At 47.9% G+C, this 16301-nt stretch overlaps 1 protein-coding gene across 2 annotated transcripts in view; it reads left to right on the top strand.

Moving 5' to 3' along the window:
• The window catches only part of Pafah2 (platelet activating factor acetylhydrolase 2), a 35157-nt gene that overhangs the window by 12819 nt on the left and 6037 nt on the right, over positions 1-16301 (top strand). For both annotated transcript variants that reach the window (XM_076860999.2, XM_076861000.2), the window contains 6 exons: positions 3711-3779; positions 4449-4590; positions 5660-5773; positions 9286-9377; positions 10697-10867; positions 12903-13057. In XM_076860999.2, the coding sequence (XP_076717114.2) occupies positions 3711-3779; positions 4449-4590; positions 5660-5773; positions 9286-9377; positions 10697-10867; positions 12903-13057 (743 nt within the window). The remainder of the gene's footprint in view (positions 1-3710; positions 3780-4448; positions 4591-5659; positions 5774-9285; positions 9378-10696; positions 10868-12902; positions 13058-16301) is intronic.

The following is a 16301-nucleotide window of genomic DNA, read 5'->3' on the forward strand; positions in this document are numbered from 1 at the left end:
GGTGAGAGAAAGGGATTCAATTTCATTTTGTTGCATATGGATTTCCAGTTCTCCCAGCACCATTTGTTGAAGATGCTATCCTTTCTCCATGGCATGGTTTTAGCACAGCCCTTTAATATTTTTTACTTCAAGACAGTGTCCTGCTCAGTTGCCCAGACTGGTTTGAACTTGGGATCCTGCTTCAGCCTCTGGAATAACTGAGATATGGATTGCGGATGTGGCTCTCCTCATCCCGCTGGGGAGATCTCTTTTAAAATCAGAAATTATCTTTTTATTCAGCACCTTGAATGGTGCCTGGTATGTTGACGATGCTCAATAAGTATTTGTTGAATGAGGAAATGAATGTCCCTCCCCTAATTAGAACTTTTTTTTTTTTTTTTTTGGTACTAGGGATTGAACCCAAGGCACTTAACCACTGAGCCACATCCCCAGCCCTTTTTTATATTTCATTTAGAGACAGGGTCTCACTGAGTTGCTAAGTACCTTGCTAATCTGCTGAGACTGGCTTTGAACTCAGCCTCCCCAGTTACTGGGACTACTGGCATATGCCACCATGCCTGGACCCTAATTAGAATTTTTTAAAAGCTCTTTGAACTTAATTCAGTTCTTTTCATGGTCTTACCTGAATGCAGGTCCAAGGCAGTTTCCAGCCTCATGTCTTGCTATTTACCCATTCCAGCTCTCCCAACAAATTGGCCTTTCACTTAGTTAAAAAACACATTACTTAAAAACGTGTTATTTCCTGCCCGGGGGCCCTCGTCTGGTGTATTTTGAGGCCTTTCCCTCTGCCTAGAACTTTCTCGCTGTTCTGTTCATCGGTTCCTCTTTCTGCTCCTTCTTTTGCCTGGCTAATTCCCAGTTACACTCAGGGTCCTCATTTAGAGGTCAGCTCCATAGGGACACCCCTCCTGACCTGCACATCACATGTGTACTTCTCAGTACTTGTCATGATTATGATGAACTTATTTATGTTAATTATTCTTTTTCTTTAAATATTTATTTTTTAGTTGTAGTTGGACACAATATCTTTATTTTATTTATTTATTTTTATGTGGTGCTGAGGATCGAACCCAGGGCCTCGCGTGTGCTAAGCTAGCGCTCTACCGCTGAGCCCCAGCCCCAGCCCCTGTGTTAATTATTCTTTAATGGCTGTCTTCACTATTTCTAGATTGCAGGCTCTGTGAAGGCAGTACCTAGAAAACGATGGTCTCTAAAGAAGTACTCATCCCGTGATTGCAAGGGCTGTTTTGCTGGGTTCTCATTCATTCAGCAGACACCTGTGGGGCACCTGCTCTGTGCCAACTCCGTGGCACGAGGGGAAGGTTATTCCTAAATCTGGGATTGAATCCCCAAGAAGAGCTGGTGCAGAGACTTAGCTTGGGCGGAAGTGGAGCATAGATGCAGAGGTGAGGCTGGCAAGGCAAGCAGGTAAACTGAGTGCCTGCCTCGTGCCAGGGCTTGTGCCAGGGTTGGGCACTGAGTAGTGAGTGAGAGTCTCTGCCCTCAGGGAAGCGGTGGTCGGGCCAGGAAAAGAAACTAAGAAACTTTCCCTCCTGAGCCCACTATCCTGCTCTGGGAGAGTAGTGAGCACCTGACTTGGAAGGTGGTCTTTGGGGTCTAAGAATCTGTATTCAGATTTCACATCTCAGGGACCAGGCGGAGCCAGTTATGAACACTCTTCATTAACCAGAGGGAAATTCCAAGGCAGGGCAGGGAGGGCCAGGGACATTGTTTCCTCTCCCTTGCTGGTTATTCGGCTCTGAGGTCCTTTCTGTGGGCCACAGACCTGTGGCTTCCCACTCAGGGAGGAGCATGTGCGCTGAGGTGTGGGACAGGCAGGCCACTGTCACCAGGCCCCACGCAGTCCTCTGAAGTGGGCAGGCGGGGACATGGGGAGGCAGGGACGCATGCTTGTTTTTTTGTTTTGTTTTTGCAGTGCAGGTTTTCAACCATGCATAGTAGGCAAGCACCGTACCACCCGGCTGCACCCCCAGCCCAGGGACACACGCTCTGTACACTGAGCAGATGGGCTGTGAGTGGCAGGTTGGCCTAACGTTGCCGTTGCCGTTCAAACTAGGAAGGCGCCAGAAACCTCTCTGCCTCTGAGGTCCAGTTCCCTGCCTCCCCTGGGAAGGGGGAAAGGTGAACAGAGATCCAGGAAACTGATCTTGCTGTGTCTGAGGATTTGGGCAAGTTGTGTTTAACAGAAAACCCCAAATAACAGAGACTAACACAAAATAAAGTTGTTTTTTTTTTTTTTTCTCTTCTGAGAGAGAAGAAAGCTAGCAGTAGACAGGGTGATATTGTAGTTCCTTGAAGTTATCAGAGAATCAGACTTATTTTATAATCTTGTGGCTTCCATTTCTAAAGTTCTCTCATGACCCAGGATGACTGCTTTAGTTCTAGCCATTAATCTGCATCCCAGGCAGTAGGAAGGAGCTTTATAAAGGAAATTTTATAGGAAGTTCTATGTAACACAACTTGTTTACATCTCATTGACTAGTCCTGCTCTGCCAATTATTGGTAGCATCAAACTCTGTGTGCCTATTGAACTCTTGAAATGTGTCTGGGCCAATCAGGTAAGCTGCAAGTATGAAATGTGTGCCCATTTCAAACACTTAATATGAAAAAAAAAAGTAATAAAAAGTTTCATTAACTTAAAAGATTTTTTATTATATGTTGTAATTATAATAGGTTAAATAGGTTATAATTTAATAAAACATAATAAAATGATTAAATATGATTAAACAATTAATATTTAATATAATTAAATAAGATATGATTAAAATATAATGGGTTATTATAGATTAAATAAAATGTGCAATTAAAGTTAGTATGTTTCTTTTTACTTCTGGAAATATGTCTATGAGAAAATTTAAAATTACTTATTGATTTAGCATTAAATGTCTGTTGCACCATGCTGCATTAGAACTTTAACTACACAGACTAACAGCTGTAAGGGAGGCTGGGACATATAATACTTTGATGGCATAAAAGGGTTGTTGGCCAAAAATCAGATTCTGTTATTGAGGAGAAAGGGAAAATAGGTGTTTGGGGTAGGCAGTCGGCAGAATCTGCCAAATTCCTTTTTTTCCTTCTCCTGGGCAGGTGGAAGACAGAAAAATCTGCATGTTAAGTCGTATTTAAATTGCATATAAAAGAAATGTGGTGCATGCCTATGATCCCAGCCACTCAGGAGGCTGAGGCAAGAGGATTGTGAGTTCAAAGCCAGCCTCAGCAATTTAGCAAGCCCCTAAGCAATTCAGTGAGACCCTGTCTCAAAATTCAGAAGGGCTGGGGATGTGGTTCAGTGGTTAGGCACCCCTGAGTTCAATCCCTGCTACCAAAAAAAGAGTTTCTGTCTTCCAGGAGCTTAATAGCTAATTTGGGGGACATACAGTGTATGACAATAAAAATGCTATTGAAATAGTCAAAATGTATTTGGGACGAGGGGCTGGTCTCACCGAGGGCCCAAGGCCCTGTGGGTTGATTTGCAAACAGTGCCTGGAGGAGGAGGCAGAGCCTTGTGGGATGAGAACTGTGGGGCTTGGGAACAGTACCTGGAGGAGGGCTGCCCGCTGGGGCACTTGCTCTGCTTAATCCTTTGGGGTGGTCACTAGCAGAGCATGGCTGGAATGGGTGCAGTGGAGTGGGGTGAGCCCTGGGCTGTTCTTTTGATCCCTTCTCCCTATTCCTTTCTTCATCTCTAGGACATTGTATTCAGCCTTCTGTATGGAGCTGGCCTCCCGTGGCTTTGTGGTTGCTGTGCCAGAGCACAGGTGAGGGATGACAGTCACCGTGAACTTTCCTGGAATGAGTGCCTGCAGTGAGCGAGGCTAGTCCCCTATCAGTGTTTTCTTTTTTAGCCAGATGTGATAGCATACACCTAATCCCAGTGACTCAGGAGGCCGAGGCAGGAGGTTGGCGAATTCAAGGCTAGCCTCAGCAACTTAGTGTGATTCTGTCTCAAAAAAATAAAAAGGGTTGGGGTGGTTAAGTGCCCTTGGGTTCAACCTCTAATACAAAAAAAAAAAAAAAAGTTTTTAGATTTTTGTTTTGATCTTTGCAGTACTGGGGATCAAACCCAGGGTCTTGCATATGCTAGGCAAGTGTTGTATCACTAAGCTAATGTAGCATTATCCCCTGTGTATTATTTCTAATCCTCCCAACAATCATATAAAGCAGGTGTTATGCCCATTTTAAAGAGCAGAAAACCAAAGTTCTAAAATGTTAAATAACTTGCCAAAAGTGACACAGCTGAGCTGGTGTTCAAATCCTGGTCTGTCCAAAAATATGTCTTTTTTCTACTCTTCCTTGCATGCCTCAGACCCCTTCCCTACTAGCAAAAGGGGAGCCCACAGTGACTTGGCTGAGAGAGAGGAGCTGGTCAAGGGAGAAGTGAGTTCATGGTGTCTTCTGCCCTCTCCCCTACGGCGGGTGTATTTCAGAGACCAGTCAGCTTCGGCTACCTATTTCTGCAAGCACATCCCAGAGGAGAATCAGCCCACCAATGAGTCACTAGAGGAGGAATGGATCCCCTACCTTCAAATTGAGGAAGGGGAGAAGGAATTCCATGTTCGAAATCCCCAGGTAGGCGTGTGCGACCAGGGAAGGAGGGTTACTGAGCCTGCTTTCACTGTTTTGATCAGCTGTCCGTTACTACAGTGAAATACCTGGGAAAATTAACTTGTAAGAGAAAAGGTTTATTTAGCTCATGGTTCTGAAGGTTCTGGTCAAAGATCAGGTGGACCCATTGCTTTGGGCCTTTAGTGATGCTAGATGGCAATGCGGGGGGAGAATAGACCCACCCACCTCGTGAGCCAGGAAGCAAAAGTGAGGAAGAGACTGGGGTCCCGCAAGTTCCCACCTCCTAAAGATTTCACCCCTCCCAAAGTGCTCCTCTGGAGACCATCTTGAATACATAGACCTTTGGGGGATACTCACCCAGACTGTCGCTCTCAATAAACAATTCTTTTAACTTTCTAAATCTTTATTCCCATCTTAGTGGGAATAAATGGGGTATTAATCAGGACTCTTAAAATTGCCAGTATCAGAAACCCAGCTTAAGTTTGCTTAAGCAAAAAAGGGAACCGTTTGGCTGATATAAGCAGACTATAGGAAGAGCGAGACCACTGGAACCAGCTTCAGGCGCCATCAGTTCTTGCTCTCAGAGGGAATTCACTGTCTCTGGCTCTCTGCCGTTGGGCTCATCTGCACACTGGCTTACTTCCTGAGGTTTGAACCCCAGCCCTCTGCAGCTCTGAGCTTGCATATGTTCAGCTGTTTGGGGGCTGTTCCCTAGTCCCCTACATCTTGCCATGCTGGAGTTTGAAAAATTCTGGAAGAGGGAGTCCTAGCCTGCGGAGAAGTGCCAAAATGAAAGTTCCTACCAGAAATGCCTAGTTAGATTTGGGGTGGGGCGGTCCTCATCATCTCATCGGATCCTCCTGACAACCCTGTGGGCAGGCAGAATCAGAATGACAGGACTGATTGCCTTGTGCTGATGGGTGGTGCTTATGTGAGCTGCAAGGGCCCCTGTGCTTGCTGAGTGTAGGGGGCAAACAAACCTTCCTTGCATTCTTCCTCGGTTGGCTCTGCAGATGAGATTCTTGCTGGATGGTTGTGGAATTTCCAGTTCCCACTAGTCTCTCTGTTGCAGGTGCATCAGCGCGTAGGAGAGTGTGTACGGGTATTGAGGATCATGCAGGAAGTCACTGCTGGGAGGACTGTCCTCAACATCTTGCCTGGAGGGTTGGATCTGATGACCTTGAAGGTATGGCAGCAGCTGGTGTGACCCAGAACTTCCTTGGTTACATGGAGCAAACCAAACTCACTATCTTAAACCAAAGAGAACTTACTGGCTCACATGTCTAGCCAACTTTAGGCCAGTCCATTGACACACTGTCCTCAAAGCTCTTCTCTCCCTTCTGGTTGAACTTCTGTCTGTATGTGGGTGTCTTTCTTACCATAGTCCCTGCTTTTGCCAAGAAAGATGGTTGCTGGCAATCCAGTCCTGTATCTCAACTCACTGCACCAGAATTGAAAAGAAAGGAGACTGAGTTTCCTGGCTGTGGCCCTTTGTGGGTCACATGCCCCTTCTGGACCAATCACTGAGTGTTCTGTCTGCCTGCTTCTGGGTGGGGACTTGAGCAGCAGGATGCAGGTTCCCACCAGGGCTGTGTGGACAGAGGAGGCGTGTTCATTCCCTCAGGGAGGATCTACGTCAGGCAGGCTCCTTCCTGTGAGGGACTCCTGAGAACCTCCAGGAGGTTTTGCAACCATCCCTGCCATAGACTGGAATGCCTAGGAAGGCACCTTCAGACTCCGCCATTCACCACCCCCACCTGATTTCCTCAGTAGCTCAGGCTTTATTCATGGAACCAAGAAATCACATAAAAGCATGAAGAAAAAAGAACAGTTCTTTTGGACATTTTGACATTGGTCCTTCCAGTTATTTTTAAAATGCATTAATACATACATGCATATTTTTGTTTACTTATTTTTGATATAGGGAATTGAACCAGGGACACTTAACCACTGAGCTACATCCCCAGCCCTTTTTTGTTTTGAGACAGGTCTCGCTAAGTTGCTTAGGACCTCGCTAAGTTGCTTTGGGCCTTGCTAAGTTGTTGAGGCTGGCTTCAAGCTTGTCATCCTCCTGCCTCAGCCTCCCAAGTCTCTGGGATTGCAGGCATTTGTCACTACTCCCAGCTCATACATTATTTTTAAAACAATAATGTTATCATTTAAAACAAGTTGTTCTGTGGGCTTCCCTCGCCCCCACACACACTTAGCAAAACAATCTATCTTTTTGAGCTAGTCAGTGGTTTGGGGTGGCATGATTTTTAGTGGCCATGCAATATTCCATTGTAGGAGTAAGCGCACCCCTACATTATTTCCTAGGTGATCTCCTTACACCAACTTAGGAAGTCAGCATTGTTAACCTCTCCATATCAAAAGAAAAACAGATTAGACAGGCTAAGTGTCTACCCAAGAGTACTCAGCTCAGTGGTAGAGTCAAACTTTAAACTGGAATTTTTTGACCCATAAACTGTACTGTGTGGCTCAAAACCTCTTTAAAAAAAATGTCTTGTAAGCCTCTGGTAGTGTCCTCTAAGGAGAATCATCTTCCTGGATGGTCAGCAATGAGACAGAACCTAGAATCTAGAGGGTTTTACCGGTGCCTTGCTGTGTGTGGTCCACCCCCTCTGGAGAAGCAGCCTCTGAGCGCGGAGGTGCAGGTCTACCTGCCTGGGAACCTGAGGAAGGGCAGCCACGGCCCAGTTCAGTTATTTGAGAAGCAGCCGTTGGAAACACAGAATTAAAAACCATAAGTAATTTTCAACCATTAGACCAAGTAAAACTTGATTATTTCCTGTGTTGACACACTGGAGAAGTAGTCATCCTCCTAAACGGCTGGTGACAGTAGGGCCTGCCCCAAGGAGAGCCATTAGGCATAGTTCTCAGCAGTACAGATGCATGTGTGCTTTGATCCTCTCATCTCCAGTTCTGGGACTTTATCCTGTAATACCTGTCCTCATGAAGTGTGCTAATGTGCAAGTTATTTCTTCCTGTACAGAGTGTAACAGCAAAAGATTGACGGTAGCTTAAATGTTTACCAATGACAGAGTGCTCACTGCTATAGCACATAAACCCCGTATCTCAGTGGCTTATACTATTGAAATTTATTTTTCTCCTATGTAAAGTCTATGGGGTACCCCTGAGCAAGAGGTGAATCAGGGATCGAGGCTCCTTTTACCCTAGGATTCTACCATCTCATTTGTAAATCCCAGATTTTTTGTGTACATTAAGCCAACAGAATGGGAGAGGGCAAGGAGGTCCATCTGAGAGGGTTGGTGTGGACCAGCCTTGGGCATGGAGATAGCACTTTTGCTCATGTTCTTTTGGCCAGAACTCAGTCGTGAGGCCTCATCTGACTGCTGGGAAATAGTCTAGCTGTGCATCCAGGAACCGATTTGGTGGTTAGCCAGCTGTCTCTTCCATGGGGAAATAAAATGTAGCTGTAAGAAAGGTTGGGGAAGCTCTTTCTGTGCTCGAATTGCTACACAAAACAGCCCGATACTGAACCATTTGTATAAAAAGAGGGTGACGAATGAATTCCTGTTTGCTTATGCGTGCAGAAAATGTTAGCTGTCTGTGGGAGGAAGTGGGCAACCTGTGGAAAAGGCATGGGGAAGGGAGAGACCTCTCAGTACTTCTGGTTTTCGGAGGCACCTGAAGGTATTGACCTACCTTTTAAAAAGCTGAAAAGTCCACCCAACGCAGTGGCCAAGCTGAAGGTACTGAGTGAAGGGGGAGGATTCCAGGAGGAAGCCTTTGGGTGAGGGAGCAGGCTTCAGGGCAGAGGCTGGGCCACAAAGCCAGAGAAATGTCTGGCCCTCCTCAGCAGGCAGCTGCAGTGGTTTTTTATATAACCATGCCCTGAAGGCTCATGGGGACAACCAGAAATAGATACTTCCAGATCATGTTAGAATGAACAGATTCTTTCTCTCTTCTTCTGGGCTTTGGATAAAAATCAGGACAGATACTCAAAGAGGAAGTAGAACCTGAGTGGGTGACTGCACAAACAGTCCTTGCTCCAGAGCAAAGCGGAGGTGCCACAGAAACACTCCTGTCCTCCCCTCAGGGTGGTCCGGGGATCCCCAGGACCTGTTCATAAGGCACTGGAGGACGGAGAGAGATCTTATTCTCACCATGCTCTAAGCTGGCGAGCCAGTGTGGGACCTGACAACATATGTCCATTCACTTATTCATAGGTATTTTTTTGTAGTTGTACAAGGACAACATGCCTTTATTTATTTTATTTTTATGTGGTGCTAAGGATCAGTGCCTCACACGTGAGCTGCAGCCCCAGCCCCTATTCATAGGTATTTGAATGTCTACCCGAGGCCGGATATTGGTAGGTTGGTAGATGGTAAGATTACAAAAATAAAGGTGAAGTGAAACATGGTCCTCAGAACTTCTGCCTGCAGCAGGCCGCTCATGCCCAGCACTGTCTGCCTGCCTCGTAGGCAAGAGGATCTTCTTTTTTTGGTGGTGTGGTGTTAGGATTGGACCAGTGCCTCATCCACAGTAGGCGAGTGCCCTACCACTGGGTGACACTGCGCCTGCTCCAGCAGGAGGCCCAGTGTGGCTCTGGTGGCCTCCTCTGTGTCAAGCCTCCTCATCCCCTCAGTGGTTCTTCCTCTTGCTGTTGAGGAATTCCTTAAGGGGAAAAAAAAAGTCCCAAATTTCTGGCTTGGCTAAGTTCTGTGCTTCCCTCAGGGCAGCATTGACTTGAGCCGCGTGGCTGTGATGGGACATTCATTTGGAGGGGCCACAGCTGTTCTGGCTTTGGCCAAGGAAGCCCAGTTTCGGTGAGTTTCCCAGCGATGCCGTTGCTCCGGCTCATTCATTCACTGTTGTGCTCATGTATCAGGAAGTGAATGCTATGTTCTAGGTGTGTGTGGGAGGGGGCTGGAGATTCAGTGGTTACCAGATCTCTGCCTTCCTGGAATTATGTCGCCGTGGGAGGGACAGCCTGATGCAGAAGCTAGCAGATAGGGAGACGCCCAGCACCTGAGTGCAGTGAAGAACATGAAACAGGCTGTTGAGCTGGACATGAAACAGGCTTCTCTGAGAAAGAGACATAAACAAGACGAAAGGCAAAGAGGCCAGCCGTGCAAAGGTCTGGAGGAAAGTCCTCCCCACTAGTGGGAACGACTAAGCAAAGGCCCTGAGGTGGACGCATGCTGACTGTGTCGGAGTGGGTGGAACGTAGTAGTGAGGGACAGGCACCGAAGACAGGGGCGAGATGACAGGGCCTTTGGGCCAGGGGAGGGAAGCTTAGATTTTATTCTAAGTTTGAGGGGAGGCTAGTGAAAGATTTTAAACAACAACAACAACAAAAAAAATGCATCTTACTTTGAAAAAGTCTGCGGCTACTCTAGCTACTGTGCGAAGGATGGTTGGTGTCAGGACCAGACTGAAGGCCAGAGGCGACTGTCAGCGTGAGCTGAGAGGTGAAGGATTTGCGTGAGGGTGGAGGGAGCTGATGAGAAGTGAATGAAACACAGGGTGCACTTTAGAGTTTCAGGGTTGAGTGTAAGTGAGGTGAAGGAGGGGAAGTGGAGACTTTCCTTTGGGTGTCCATCATTTGAGATGGAGAAGATCCAGGTTGGGGTGGTAACTAATCGCAGGGCCATAGTTTTGCCCTCGGCACCCAGGAGGTCTTCCTGACCTCCCCTGCCAGGCCGGCCCTGGGCTCGCCCAGCACCTTTCGAATCGGGGCACTGAGCTGAGTATCCGCTGCCTTGCCTGTCAGTCTTCCCTGCCAGCCTGGGAGCTTCCTGAGACTCAAGCAGAACTCTGTGTCCAGAGCACAGGGCTAAGCACCCAGCAGGTGCTCAGTGAGCACTGAATGGGTGAGTGGCTGACTGAAGTGCCATTGTGCATGACTGGAGTCAGTGCCCCAAGAGCAGGTCCAGGGATGGAGGTCTGGTCCTTGCTATCAGAGAGGATGTTTGGTAACTGGTAAATCCAGGATCTTAACTGAGGGGCCTGGGCCCCGGTACCTCCTCCCTGGCTTCCTGAGCCTTTAGCCCACTGGAGGGAAGCACCCCACCCTCCCCCACCACCCTGACTCTTCTTGCCCGAGTTTCTATGTGGCAGCTCCAAATATCTGGTCCTCTTCCAGATGTGCTGTGGCCTTGGATGCTTGGATGTTTCCTCTGGAGCGTGACTTTTACCCCAAGGCCCGGGGCCCTGTGTTCTTTATCAATGCCGAGAAATTCCAGACAGTGGAGAGCGTCAACTTGATGAAGAAGGTTTGCACCCAGCACAAGCAGTCCAGGATCATAACTGTCCTGTGAGTAAACCCCGTGGGCAGGACCTCGTGTCCTCTCCATTGACTCCCTTAATTTCTTCTGGATTGTCTCGTAGTATCTGGAATTAACAGAATACCTGAATAGCTCCTGAATTCCACAGTCTTAATTCCTTTATAGTTTCTTCCCATCCCTCTTCTCCACTTAGCTCCACCTACAGGGATTTCTGCAGGAGTTGATCTGACTTTACGACAGGGTTTACCTGGTGCTTTCTGGTAGAAGAGCATTGTGGGATTGCGTGTTGGAGAGGCAGGGGTGTGAGTCTGGGTGGGTTCCAGAGATCTCTGTACCCTTCTTGGAGTTTTATTGGGTCTTTTGAAGAGTGTCTGTGGGAGACCTTTGACCTTCATCCATTGGAAGTTCCTTAGCACTTGCATGAACATTCGAATCCACAGATAATGTGTTCTTTTCCGTGACCTTCTGTATTCCGGCCAAACCACCTTCTCTTCACCTTCACCTCAAGCACCATCAGTTGGTTTTCTCCTGGGAGCCACTTTTCAGGAAGCAAACAATTTCTGGTGACTTAAAGACAATTGACTGTATAGAAGGTGACGAGGACCTACAGAGACAGGACTGAAACCGCCCTGGCTTGATCCTGTCCTGCACGAGCCCAACAGCACACACATCAGGGGTCCCAGTTCCCACTTCAGGAATGGGATGTGGCTGTGTGCCCAGACCTTCAGAGTCACTCGGTGGTTGGCATGTCCTGGCGCCAAGCCCCTGAACATCAGTCTGTTGACGGTCGGTGGCTTCTCCCCGGCCTGTCTTGGCCCAGGCTCTCCACTAGGACCAGCCCCTCCTCTTTCATTTTGGTTTCATGGCGTTGGAGGGGACAGGACTGCTGGAATGTCTGTCCAGGCCAGACTCCAACATTTGTGACCACTGGGGAGAGGAGGGGAGGGAAGATGGGACAGGGCGTGCAAAGGGGACTTCTGGCAGGTGTTACTTCTTAAACTGCGTGCTGGATACCCAAGTATATTATTCTATTCATTTTTTTGCTCTCTTATCTTAAATCATCCATTTTTTCACATTTAAAAAATTATTTATTTATTTTTAGTTGGACACAATACCTTTCTTTTATTTATTTATTTTTATATGATCCTGAGAATCCAACCCAGGGCCTCGCACGCCTTAGGTGAGTGCTTTGCCGGCCGCTGAGCCACAACCCCAGCCCTTTTTTCACATTTTTATTGGTGCATATTGATGGGATTTGCTGTTGCATATTTGCACACACACAACATGGCAATATAGTGTGACCAGTTCACTCCCCAGCATTTTCTCCTTTCTGCCTCCTCCCTCCCACTTCCTGGCCCCTTTTCTTTTCAATCTCCCTTGGATTTTCAGGAGATCCACCCCCAATTCTGTTTTTTTTTTCCCTCTTATTTAACATGATGGTCTCTAGTTCAAATAATGCATTTTTTTCCAGTGCTGGGATTAAACCCAGTGCCTCACACATGCCAGGCACATGCTCTACCACTGAACTGCACCCCCAGCCCAAGTAATGTATTTTTAAGAAATCATTTTTTTTTTTTGCATGAGATCACACAGAAATGTAGCATTTAAATTTCTCATCCCTTGTTGAATTGAATAGTGAATTTAGTTATGAGTAATTTAGCCTAAAATGAACCTTCTAGTAAGGATATCACCTGTGAATTAAACATATTTAGAGGGCTGGAGGTGGAGCTCGGTGGTAGAGGGCTTCCCTAGCTTGCACAAAGCCCTGGGTTCCACCCCCCTGCACTGCAAAGTACACAGTTGTGACAGGGAGCTGATGTGTGCAGTGAATGTTTGGCATTGAGGTCTGGTGATAACACCTGGGTTCAAATCCTAGCTCAGTGCCCTATCCCCTGTGTCACCTTGGGCAGACCACTTCTCACATTCTGTTGAAGGGGAAAATACCTCCTAGACAGAGTTGCTGTGGAAATTATGCATGACGATGCGTGGAAGCTTCTCAGACACACAGGTGCTCTGCGGGTGTGCCTCACCTCCAACCCTACCAATGCTTTCCTTTTCCTCTAGTGGTTCTGTTCATCGGAGTCAAACGGACTTTGCTTTTGTGACGGGCAACTTGCTTGTGAAATTCTTATCCACCCAAATCCGTGGGAGCTTGGACCCCTATCAAGGTCAGGAGATCATGGTGCGGGCCATGCTGGCCTTCCTGCAGAGGCATCTTGGTAAGAAGAGAGCTGGGGCCCAGGGGGCAGATGTGGGGTCCCTTAGAATTCACTGCAGTACAGTGATCAGTACAAACATGGCGGAGCCCCAAGATAAGGAGTTATACAGCATTAAAGAAAAAGCATGCGCCTGGAGGTTGGGGGACCCCGAGTCTGACTCTTACTGGTCATTCAGCCTCGCTGAGTCTTGGTTACTCACTGCAAATAGTGCGCTTACCTCTGCACTCCATCGCCACTGTCCTAACCCAGGCTTATCATCACTAATTTATCTGCATTTCGAGGGAGATTATTATAACTGAGCTAAACGTATGAAAGTTCTTTAAAGAAACCAAGCACGGAAGGATTGTGACTCATGACATAAGTCACTGTCAGCTAATTGGCAAGGCCTTTCCGAGCTCTGGTCTCCTCCACCAGAGGGGCTGTCTTCCCCAGGGGGCCATCAAGCCCTCTCCACCACTGGGAATGTGAATGGTTATAAGGGTTGATTCTAGTCTTTTGGTTGGAAAGACTACAAGTTCACTATCTTACCTTGAGAAAAAAGTGAAATTCATGTAAGGGAGGGCGCCCGGGCCAAGGGGCTGGTGCAGTTACAGGAGCCAATGTCACCTGCAGGACTGTCGTCTTGTCCAGTCTGTCTGGCCAGCTCAGCCTCTCTGTCCTGTCCTCTCGTGATGTCCACGTCTGTTCATCCAGGATGCCTTTTTCTTCCTGCTGTTTTTTCCTTGTGCTGGTGGTGTCCGCTCGTTCATTCCGCTCCTCCTACCCCTGGGTCTTTCCTTGTTGGCTCCCACTGCTCTCCTCCATGTTTTTAAAATGTCTTCATCTATATTCTCAAGAGAATCAGTTTGATCGCATCAGCATATCTTTGCCTGCCAAGGCACATGGTTGGCCATTGTTCCACCTAGTCCTGGCGTTCCCAAATCAGGTGTCTGATTGGAGGCCACCACCACCTGCCATCAGAAGGGAGCCGGGCTCGGCTGGACTCTTAAGGTTTGAAGCGTTTTCTAAACAATGACGCTTGCTCTTGATCTTGACGGGAGAAGACTGCTCCCAGGCAGGGAAGGGATGAGAGTCCCGTGGGCAGTGGTCTTGGTCAGTTTTGAGAAGCTCTCTGGTGTACCTGGAGCTCAGAATATGAATTGTTGAAATGTAGAGGTAGAGAAGCGGGCAGAGGGCAGATGTAGAGCCCATGCGTTTGCTGAAGTTAGTTCAGGATTTATCCCACAGGCTGGGAGGAGCCCTCGGTGGTTCTAAGCAGAAGAAGGTCACAGTTTGACTTTTAAAGTAGTCTGCTTGCTGGAGGCCAGGAGGGCAGGGGTGAGTTGAGAGGTAGCGAGCCCAGGTGGAAAGGAGCTGGTAGGGTGGTGAGATGGCCTGGGCTGTTCGCTTGATAAAGAGAAAAGCTTTTTTGGTGGCTGCTCAGTGTGTTGTCACATGGAAACTAAAATAGTCTGCAGGTGGCTCAGCTGCACCTCTAGCTCCTGAAAATACCATTCTGCTGATCCAGGGTGTCACCTTCCAGGAAGAAGATGGCTACTTGCTCTGTGTTCACTGTGCGCTCCGTCTCCAGCTCCTCAGCCTTCCGCCCACTCTCCTGGAGGACTGTTCACACCTTCCCCTTCCTCCCCAAACCCCTGGCACCTCTTGCCTCAGCCTGTCTCTCAGCTCAGCAACTTTGCCTCCCACTTCAAGGCGACTGGAGGCGACTAGCACTTCCTCAGACCCCCACAGCCCCTCCCCCGGGCTGGCTCTTCTGTCTGCTCAGGGTGGTCTCAGCAGCAGCTTGTCCTCTACTTTAGATCATCCTTCTCTACTGGTTTATTTCATGCCAAAGTTTCTTACCTTAAAAACTAAAGAAATGGGGGGGAAAAAAAACTGCCAGTTGCTGTGACATCTGCCTGTAACCCTAGTGACTTGGGTGCTGAGACAGATTGCAAGCTTGAGGCCAGCCCAGGAGACATGAGACCCTGTCTCAAAATAAAAAATAAAGACGGGCTGAGGACGTGGCTAAGTGGTAGCGAATCCCTGGGTTCAATCCTCAGGACCACAAGTTGAAGTAAAAAAAAATAGAAACTCTGGGGCTGGGCTTGTGACTCAGTGGTGGAGCACCTGCCCAGCATGTGTGAAGTCCTGGGCTCAGTCCCAACACTGCAAAACAAACAGAAAAGAAAATTCTCCCGACTTCAGTATCCCCTCCAGTTTTCACCCATTCCCTGTTCCCTCCAACTCTCAGAATGACATCTGTCTTTATTTGTCTAATTCCTTTCTTCTCATTCTCATCTATCTTAAGCACAGTCCTCTCAGGCTTCTGCAGTGCACTCCTTCATCAAAACTGCTGGGGTCAAGGTCCCCGTGACCTTCACAATGCCAAATCCTTAGCCAGTTCCTGTTCCTCATCTCACTGCAACTCTGAGCAGCTCAGGGAGCGTTGAACATCCTCCCCGCTGCAGAGAGCTTGCTGTCTTTGCTTCTGGCGCTGTAGATTGTCTCTTGCCTTGCTTCCCCCAGCCAGCCTTGCCACTTCCAGGGCTCAGTGCTTGGACCTTGGCTTAATCTATTTTCAAAAAATGCCTGATGCTGAGACTTTATAAAGAAAAGAGATCTATTTAGCAGTTATAGTTAGCAGGTATATTTAACAGTTCTGGAGATTGAAGAGCATGGTGCCAGCTCCATCCTTACAGTTAGTTCTTAGGTCAAAGATAGTCACTTCTAGTAGATCTCGCATCCAGTCCCTCAGAAATGGGCTGGGGATGTGGTTCAGTGGTAGAACACTTAACCTAGTATATCTAAGGCCCTGGGTTCAATCCCTAGCATCCCTCCCCCCAACAAAAAGGAATATATGTCACCAGTCCCCATAGCCCCATCCTGTCTGTCACCTCTCACCTCAGTTACTGCCAGTCTCCAGCCTGTCCCTCTTTCCCCCCATTGAGTCTTTTCTTAACAGAGTAGCCAGAGTGGTCTTTTTAGGAAGTTAGTCGGATCTTGTCACTCCTTTGCTCTCAATCTAACAATGGCATTTCTCTGAGAGTCTCTCATTCCTGCTGGGCCTATCTGATGTGACCGTCCTTCCTGGCCTCTGCTCCTACTGCTCTTCCCTTAGCCTACTTCACTCTCACCACATAAATCCTCAGTGTCAGGCACACTCCTGCCTCAGGGCCTTTGCACTGCTGCTTCCTCTGCCTGAGAGGTTCCTCCCAGATAGTCTCATGGCTCACTCCCACCTCCTCTAAGTCTTTGCTTAAAT

The sequence above is a fragment of the Callospermophilus lateralis genome, chromosome 7 (assembly GCF_048772815.1).
Source record: "Callospermophilus lateralis isolate mCalLat2 chromosome 7, mCalLat2.hap1, whole genome shotgun sequence".
NCBI classification, from domain to species: domain Eukaryota; kingdom Metazoa; phylum Chordata; class Mammalia; order Rodentia; family Sciuridae; genus Callospermophilus; species Callospermophilus lateralis.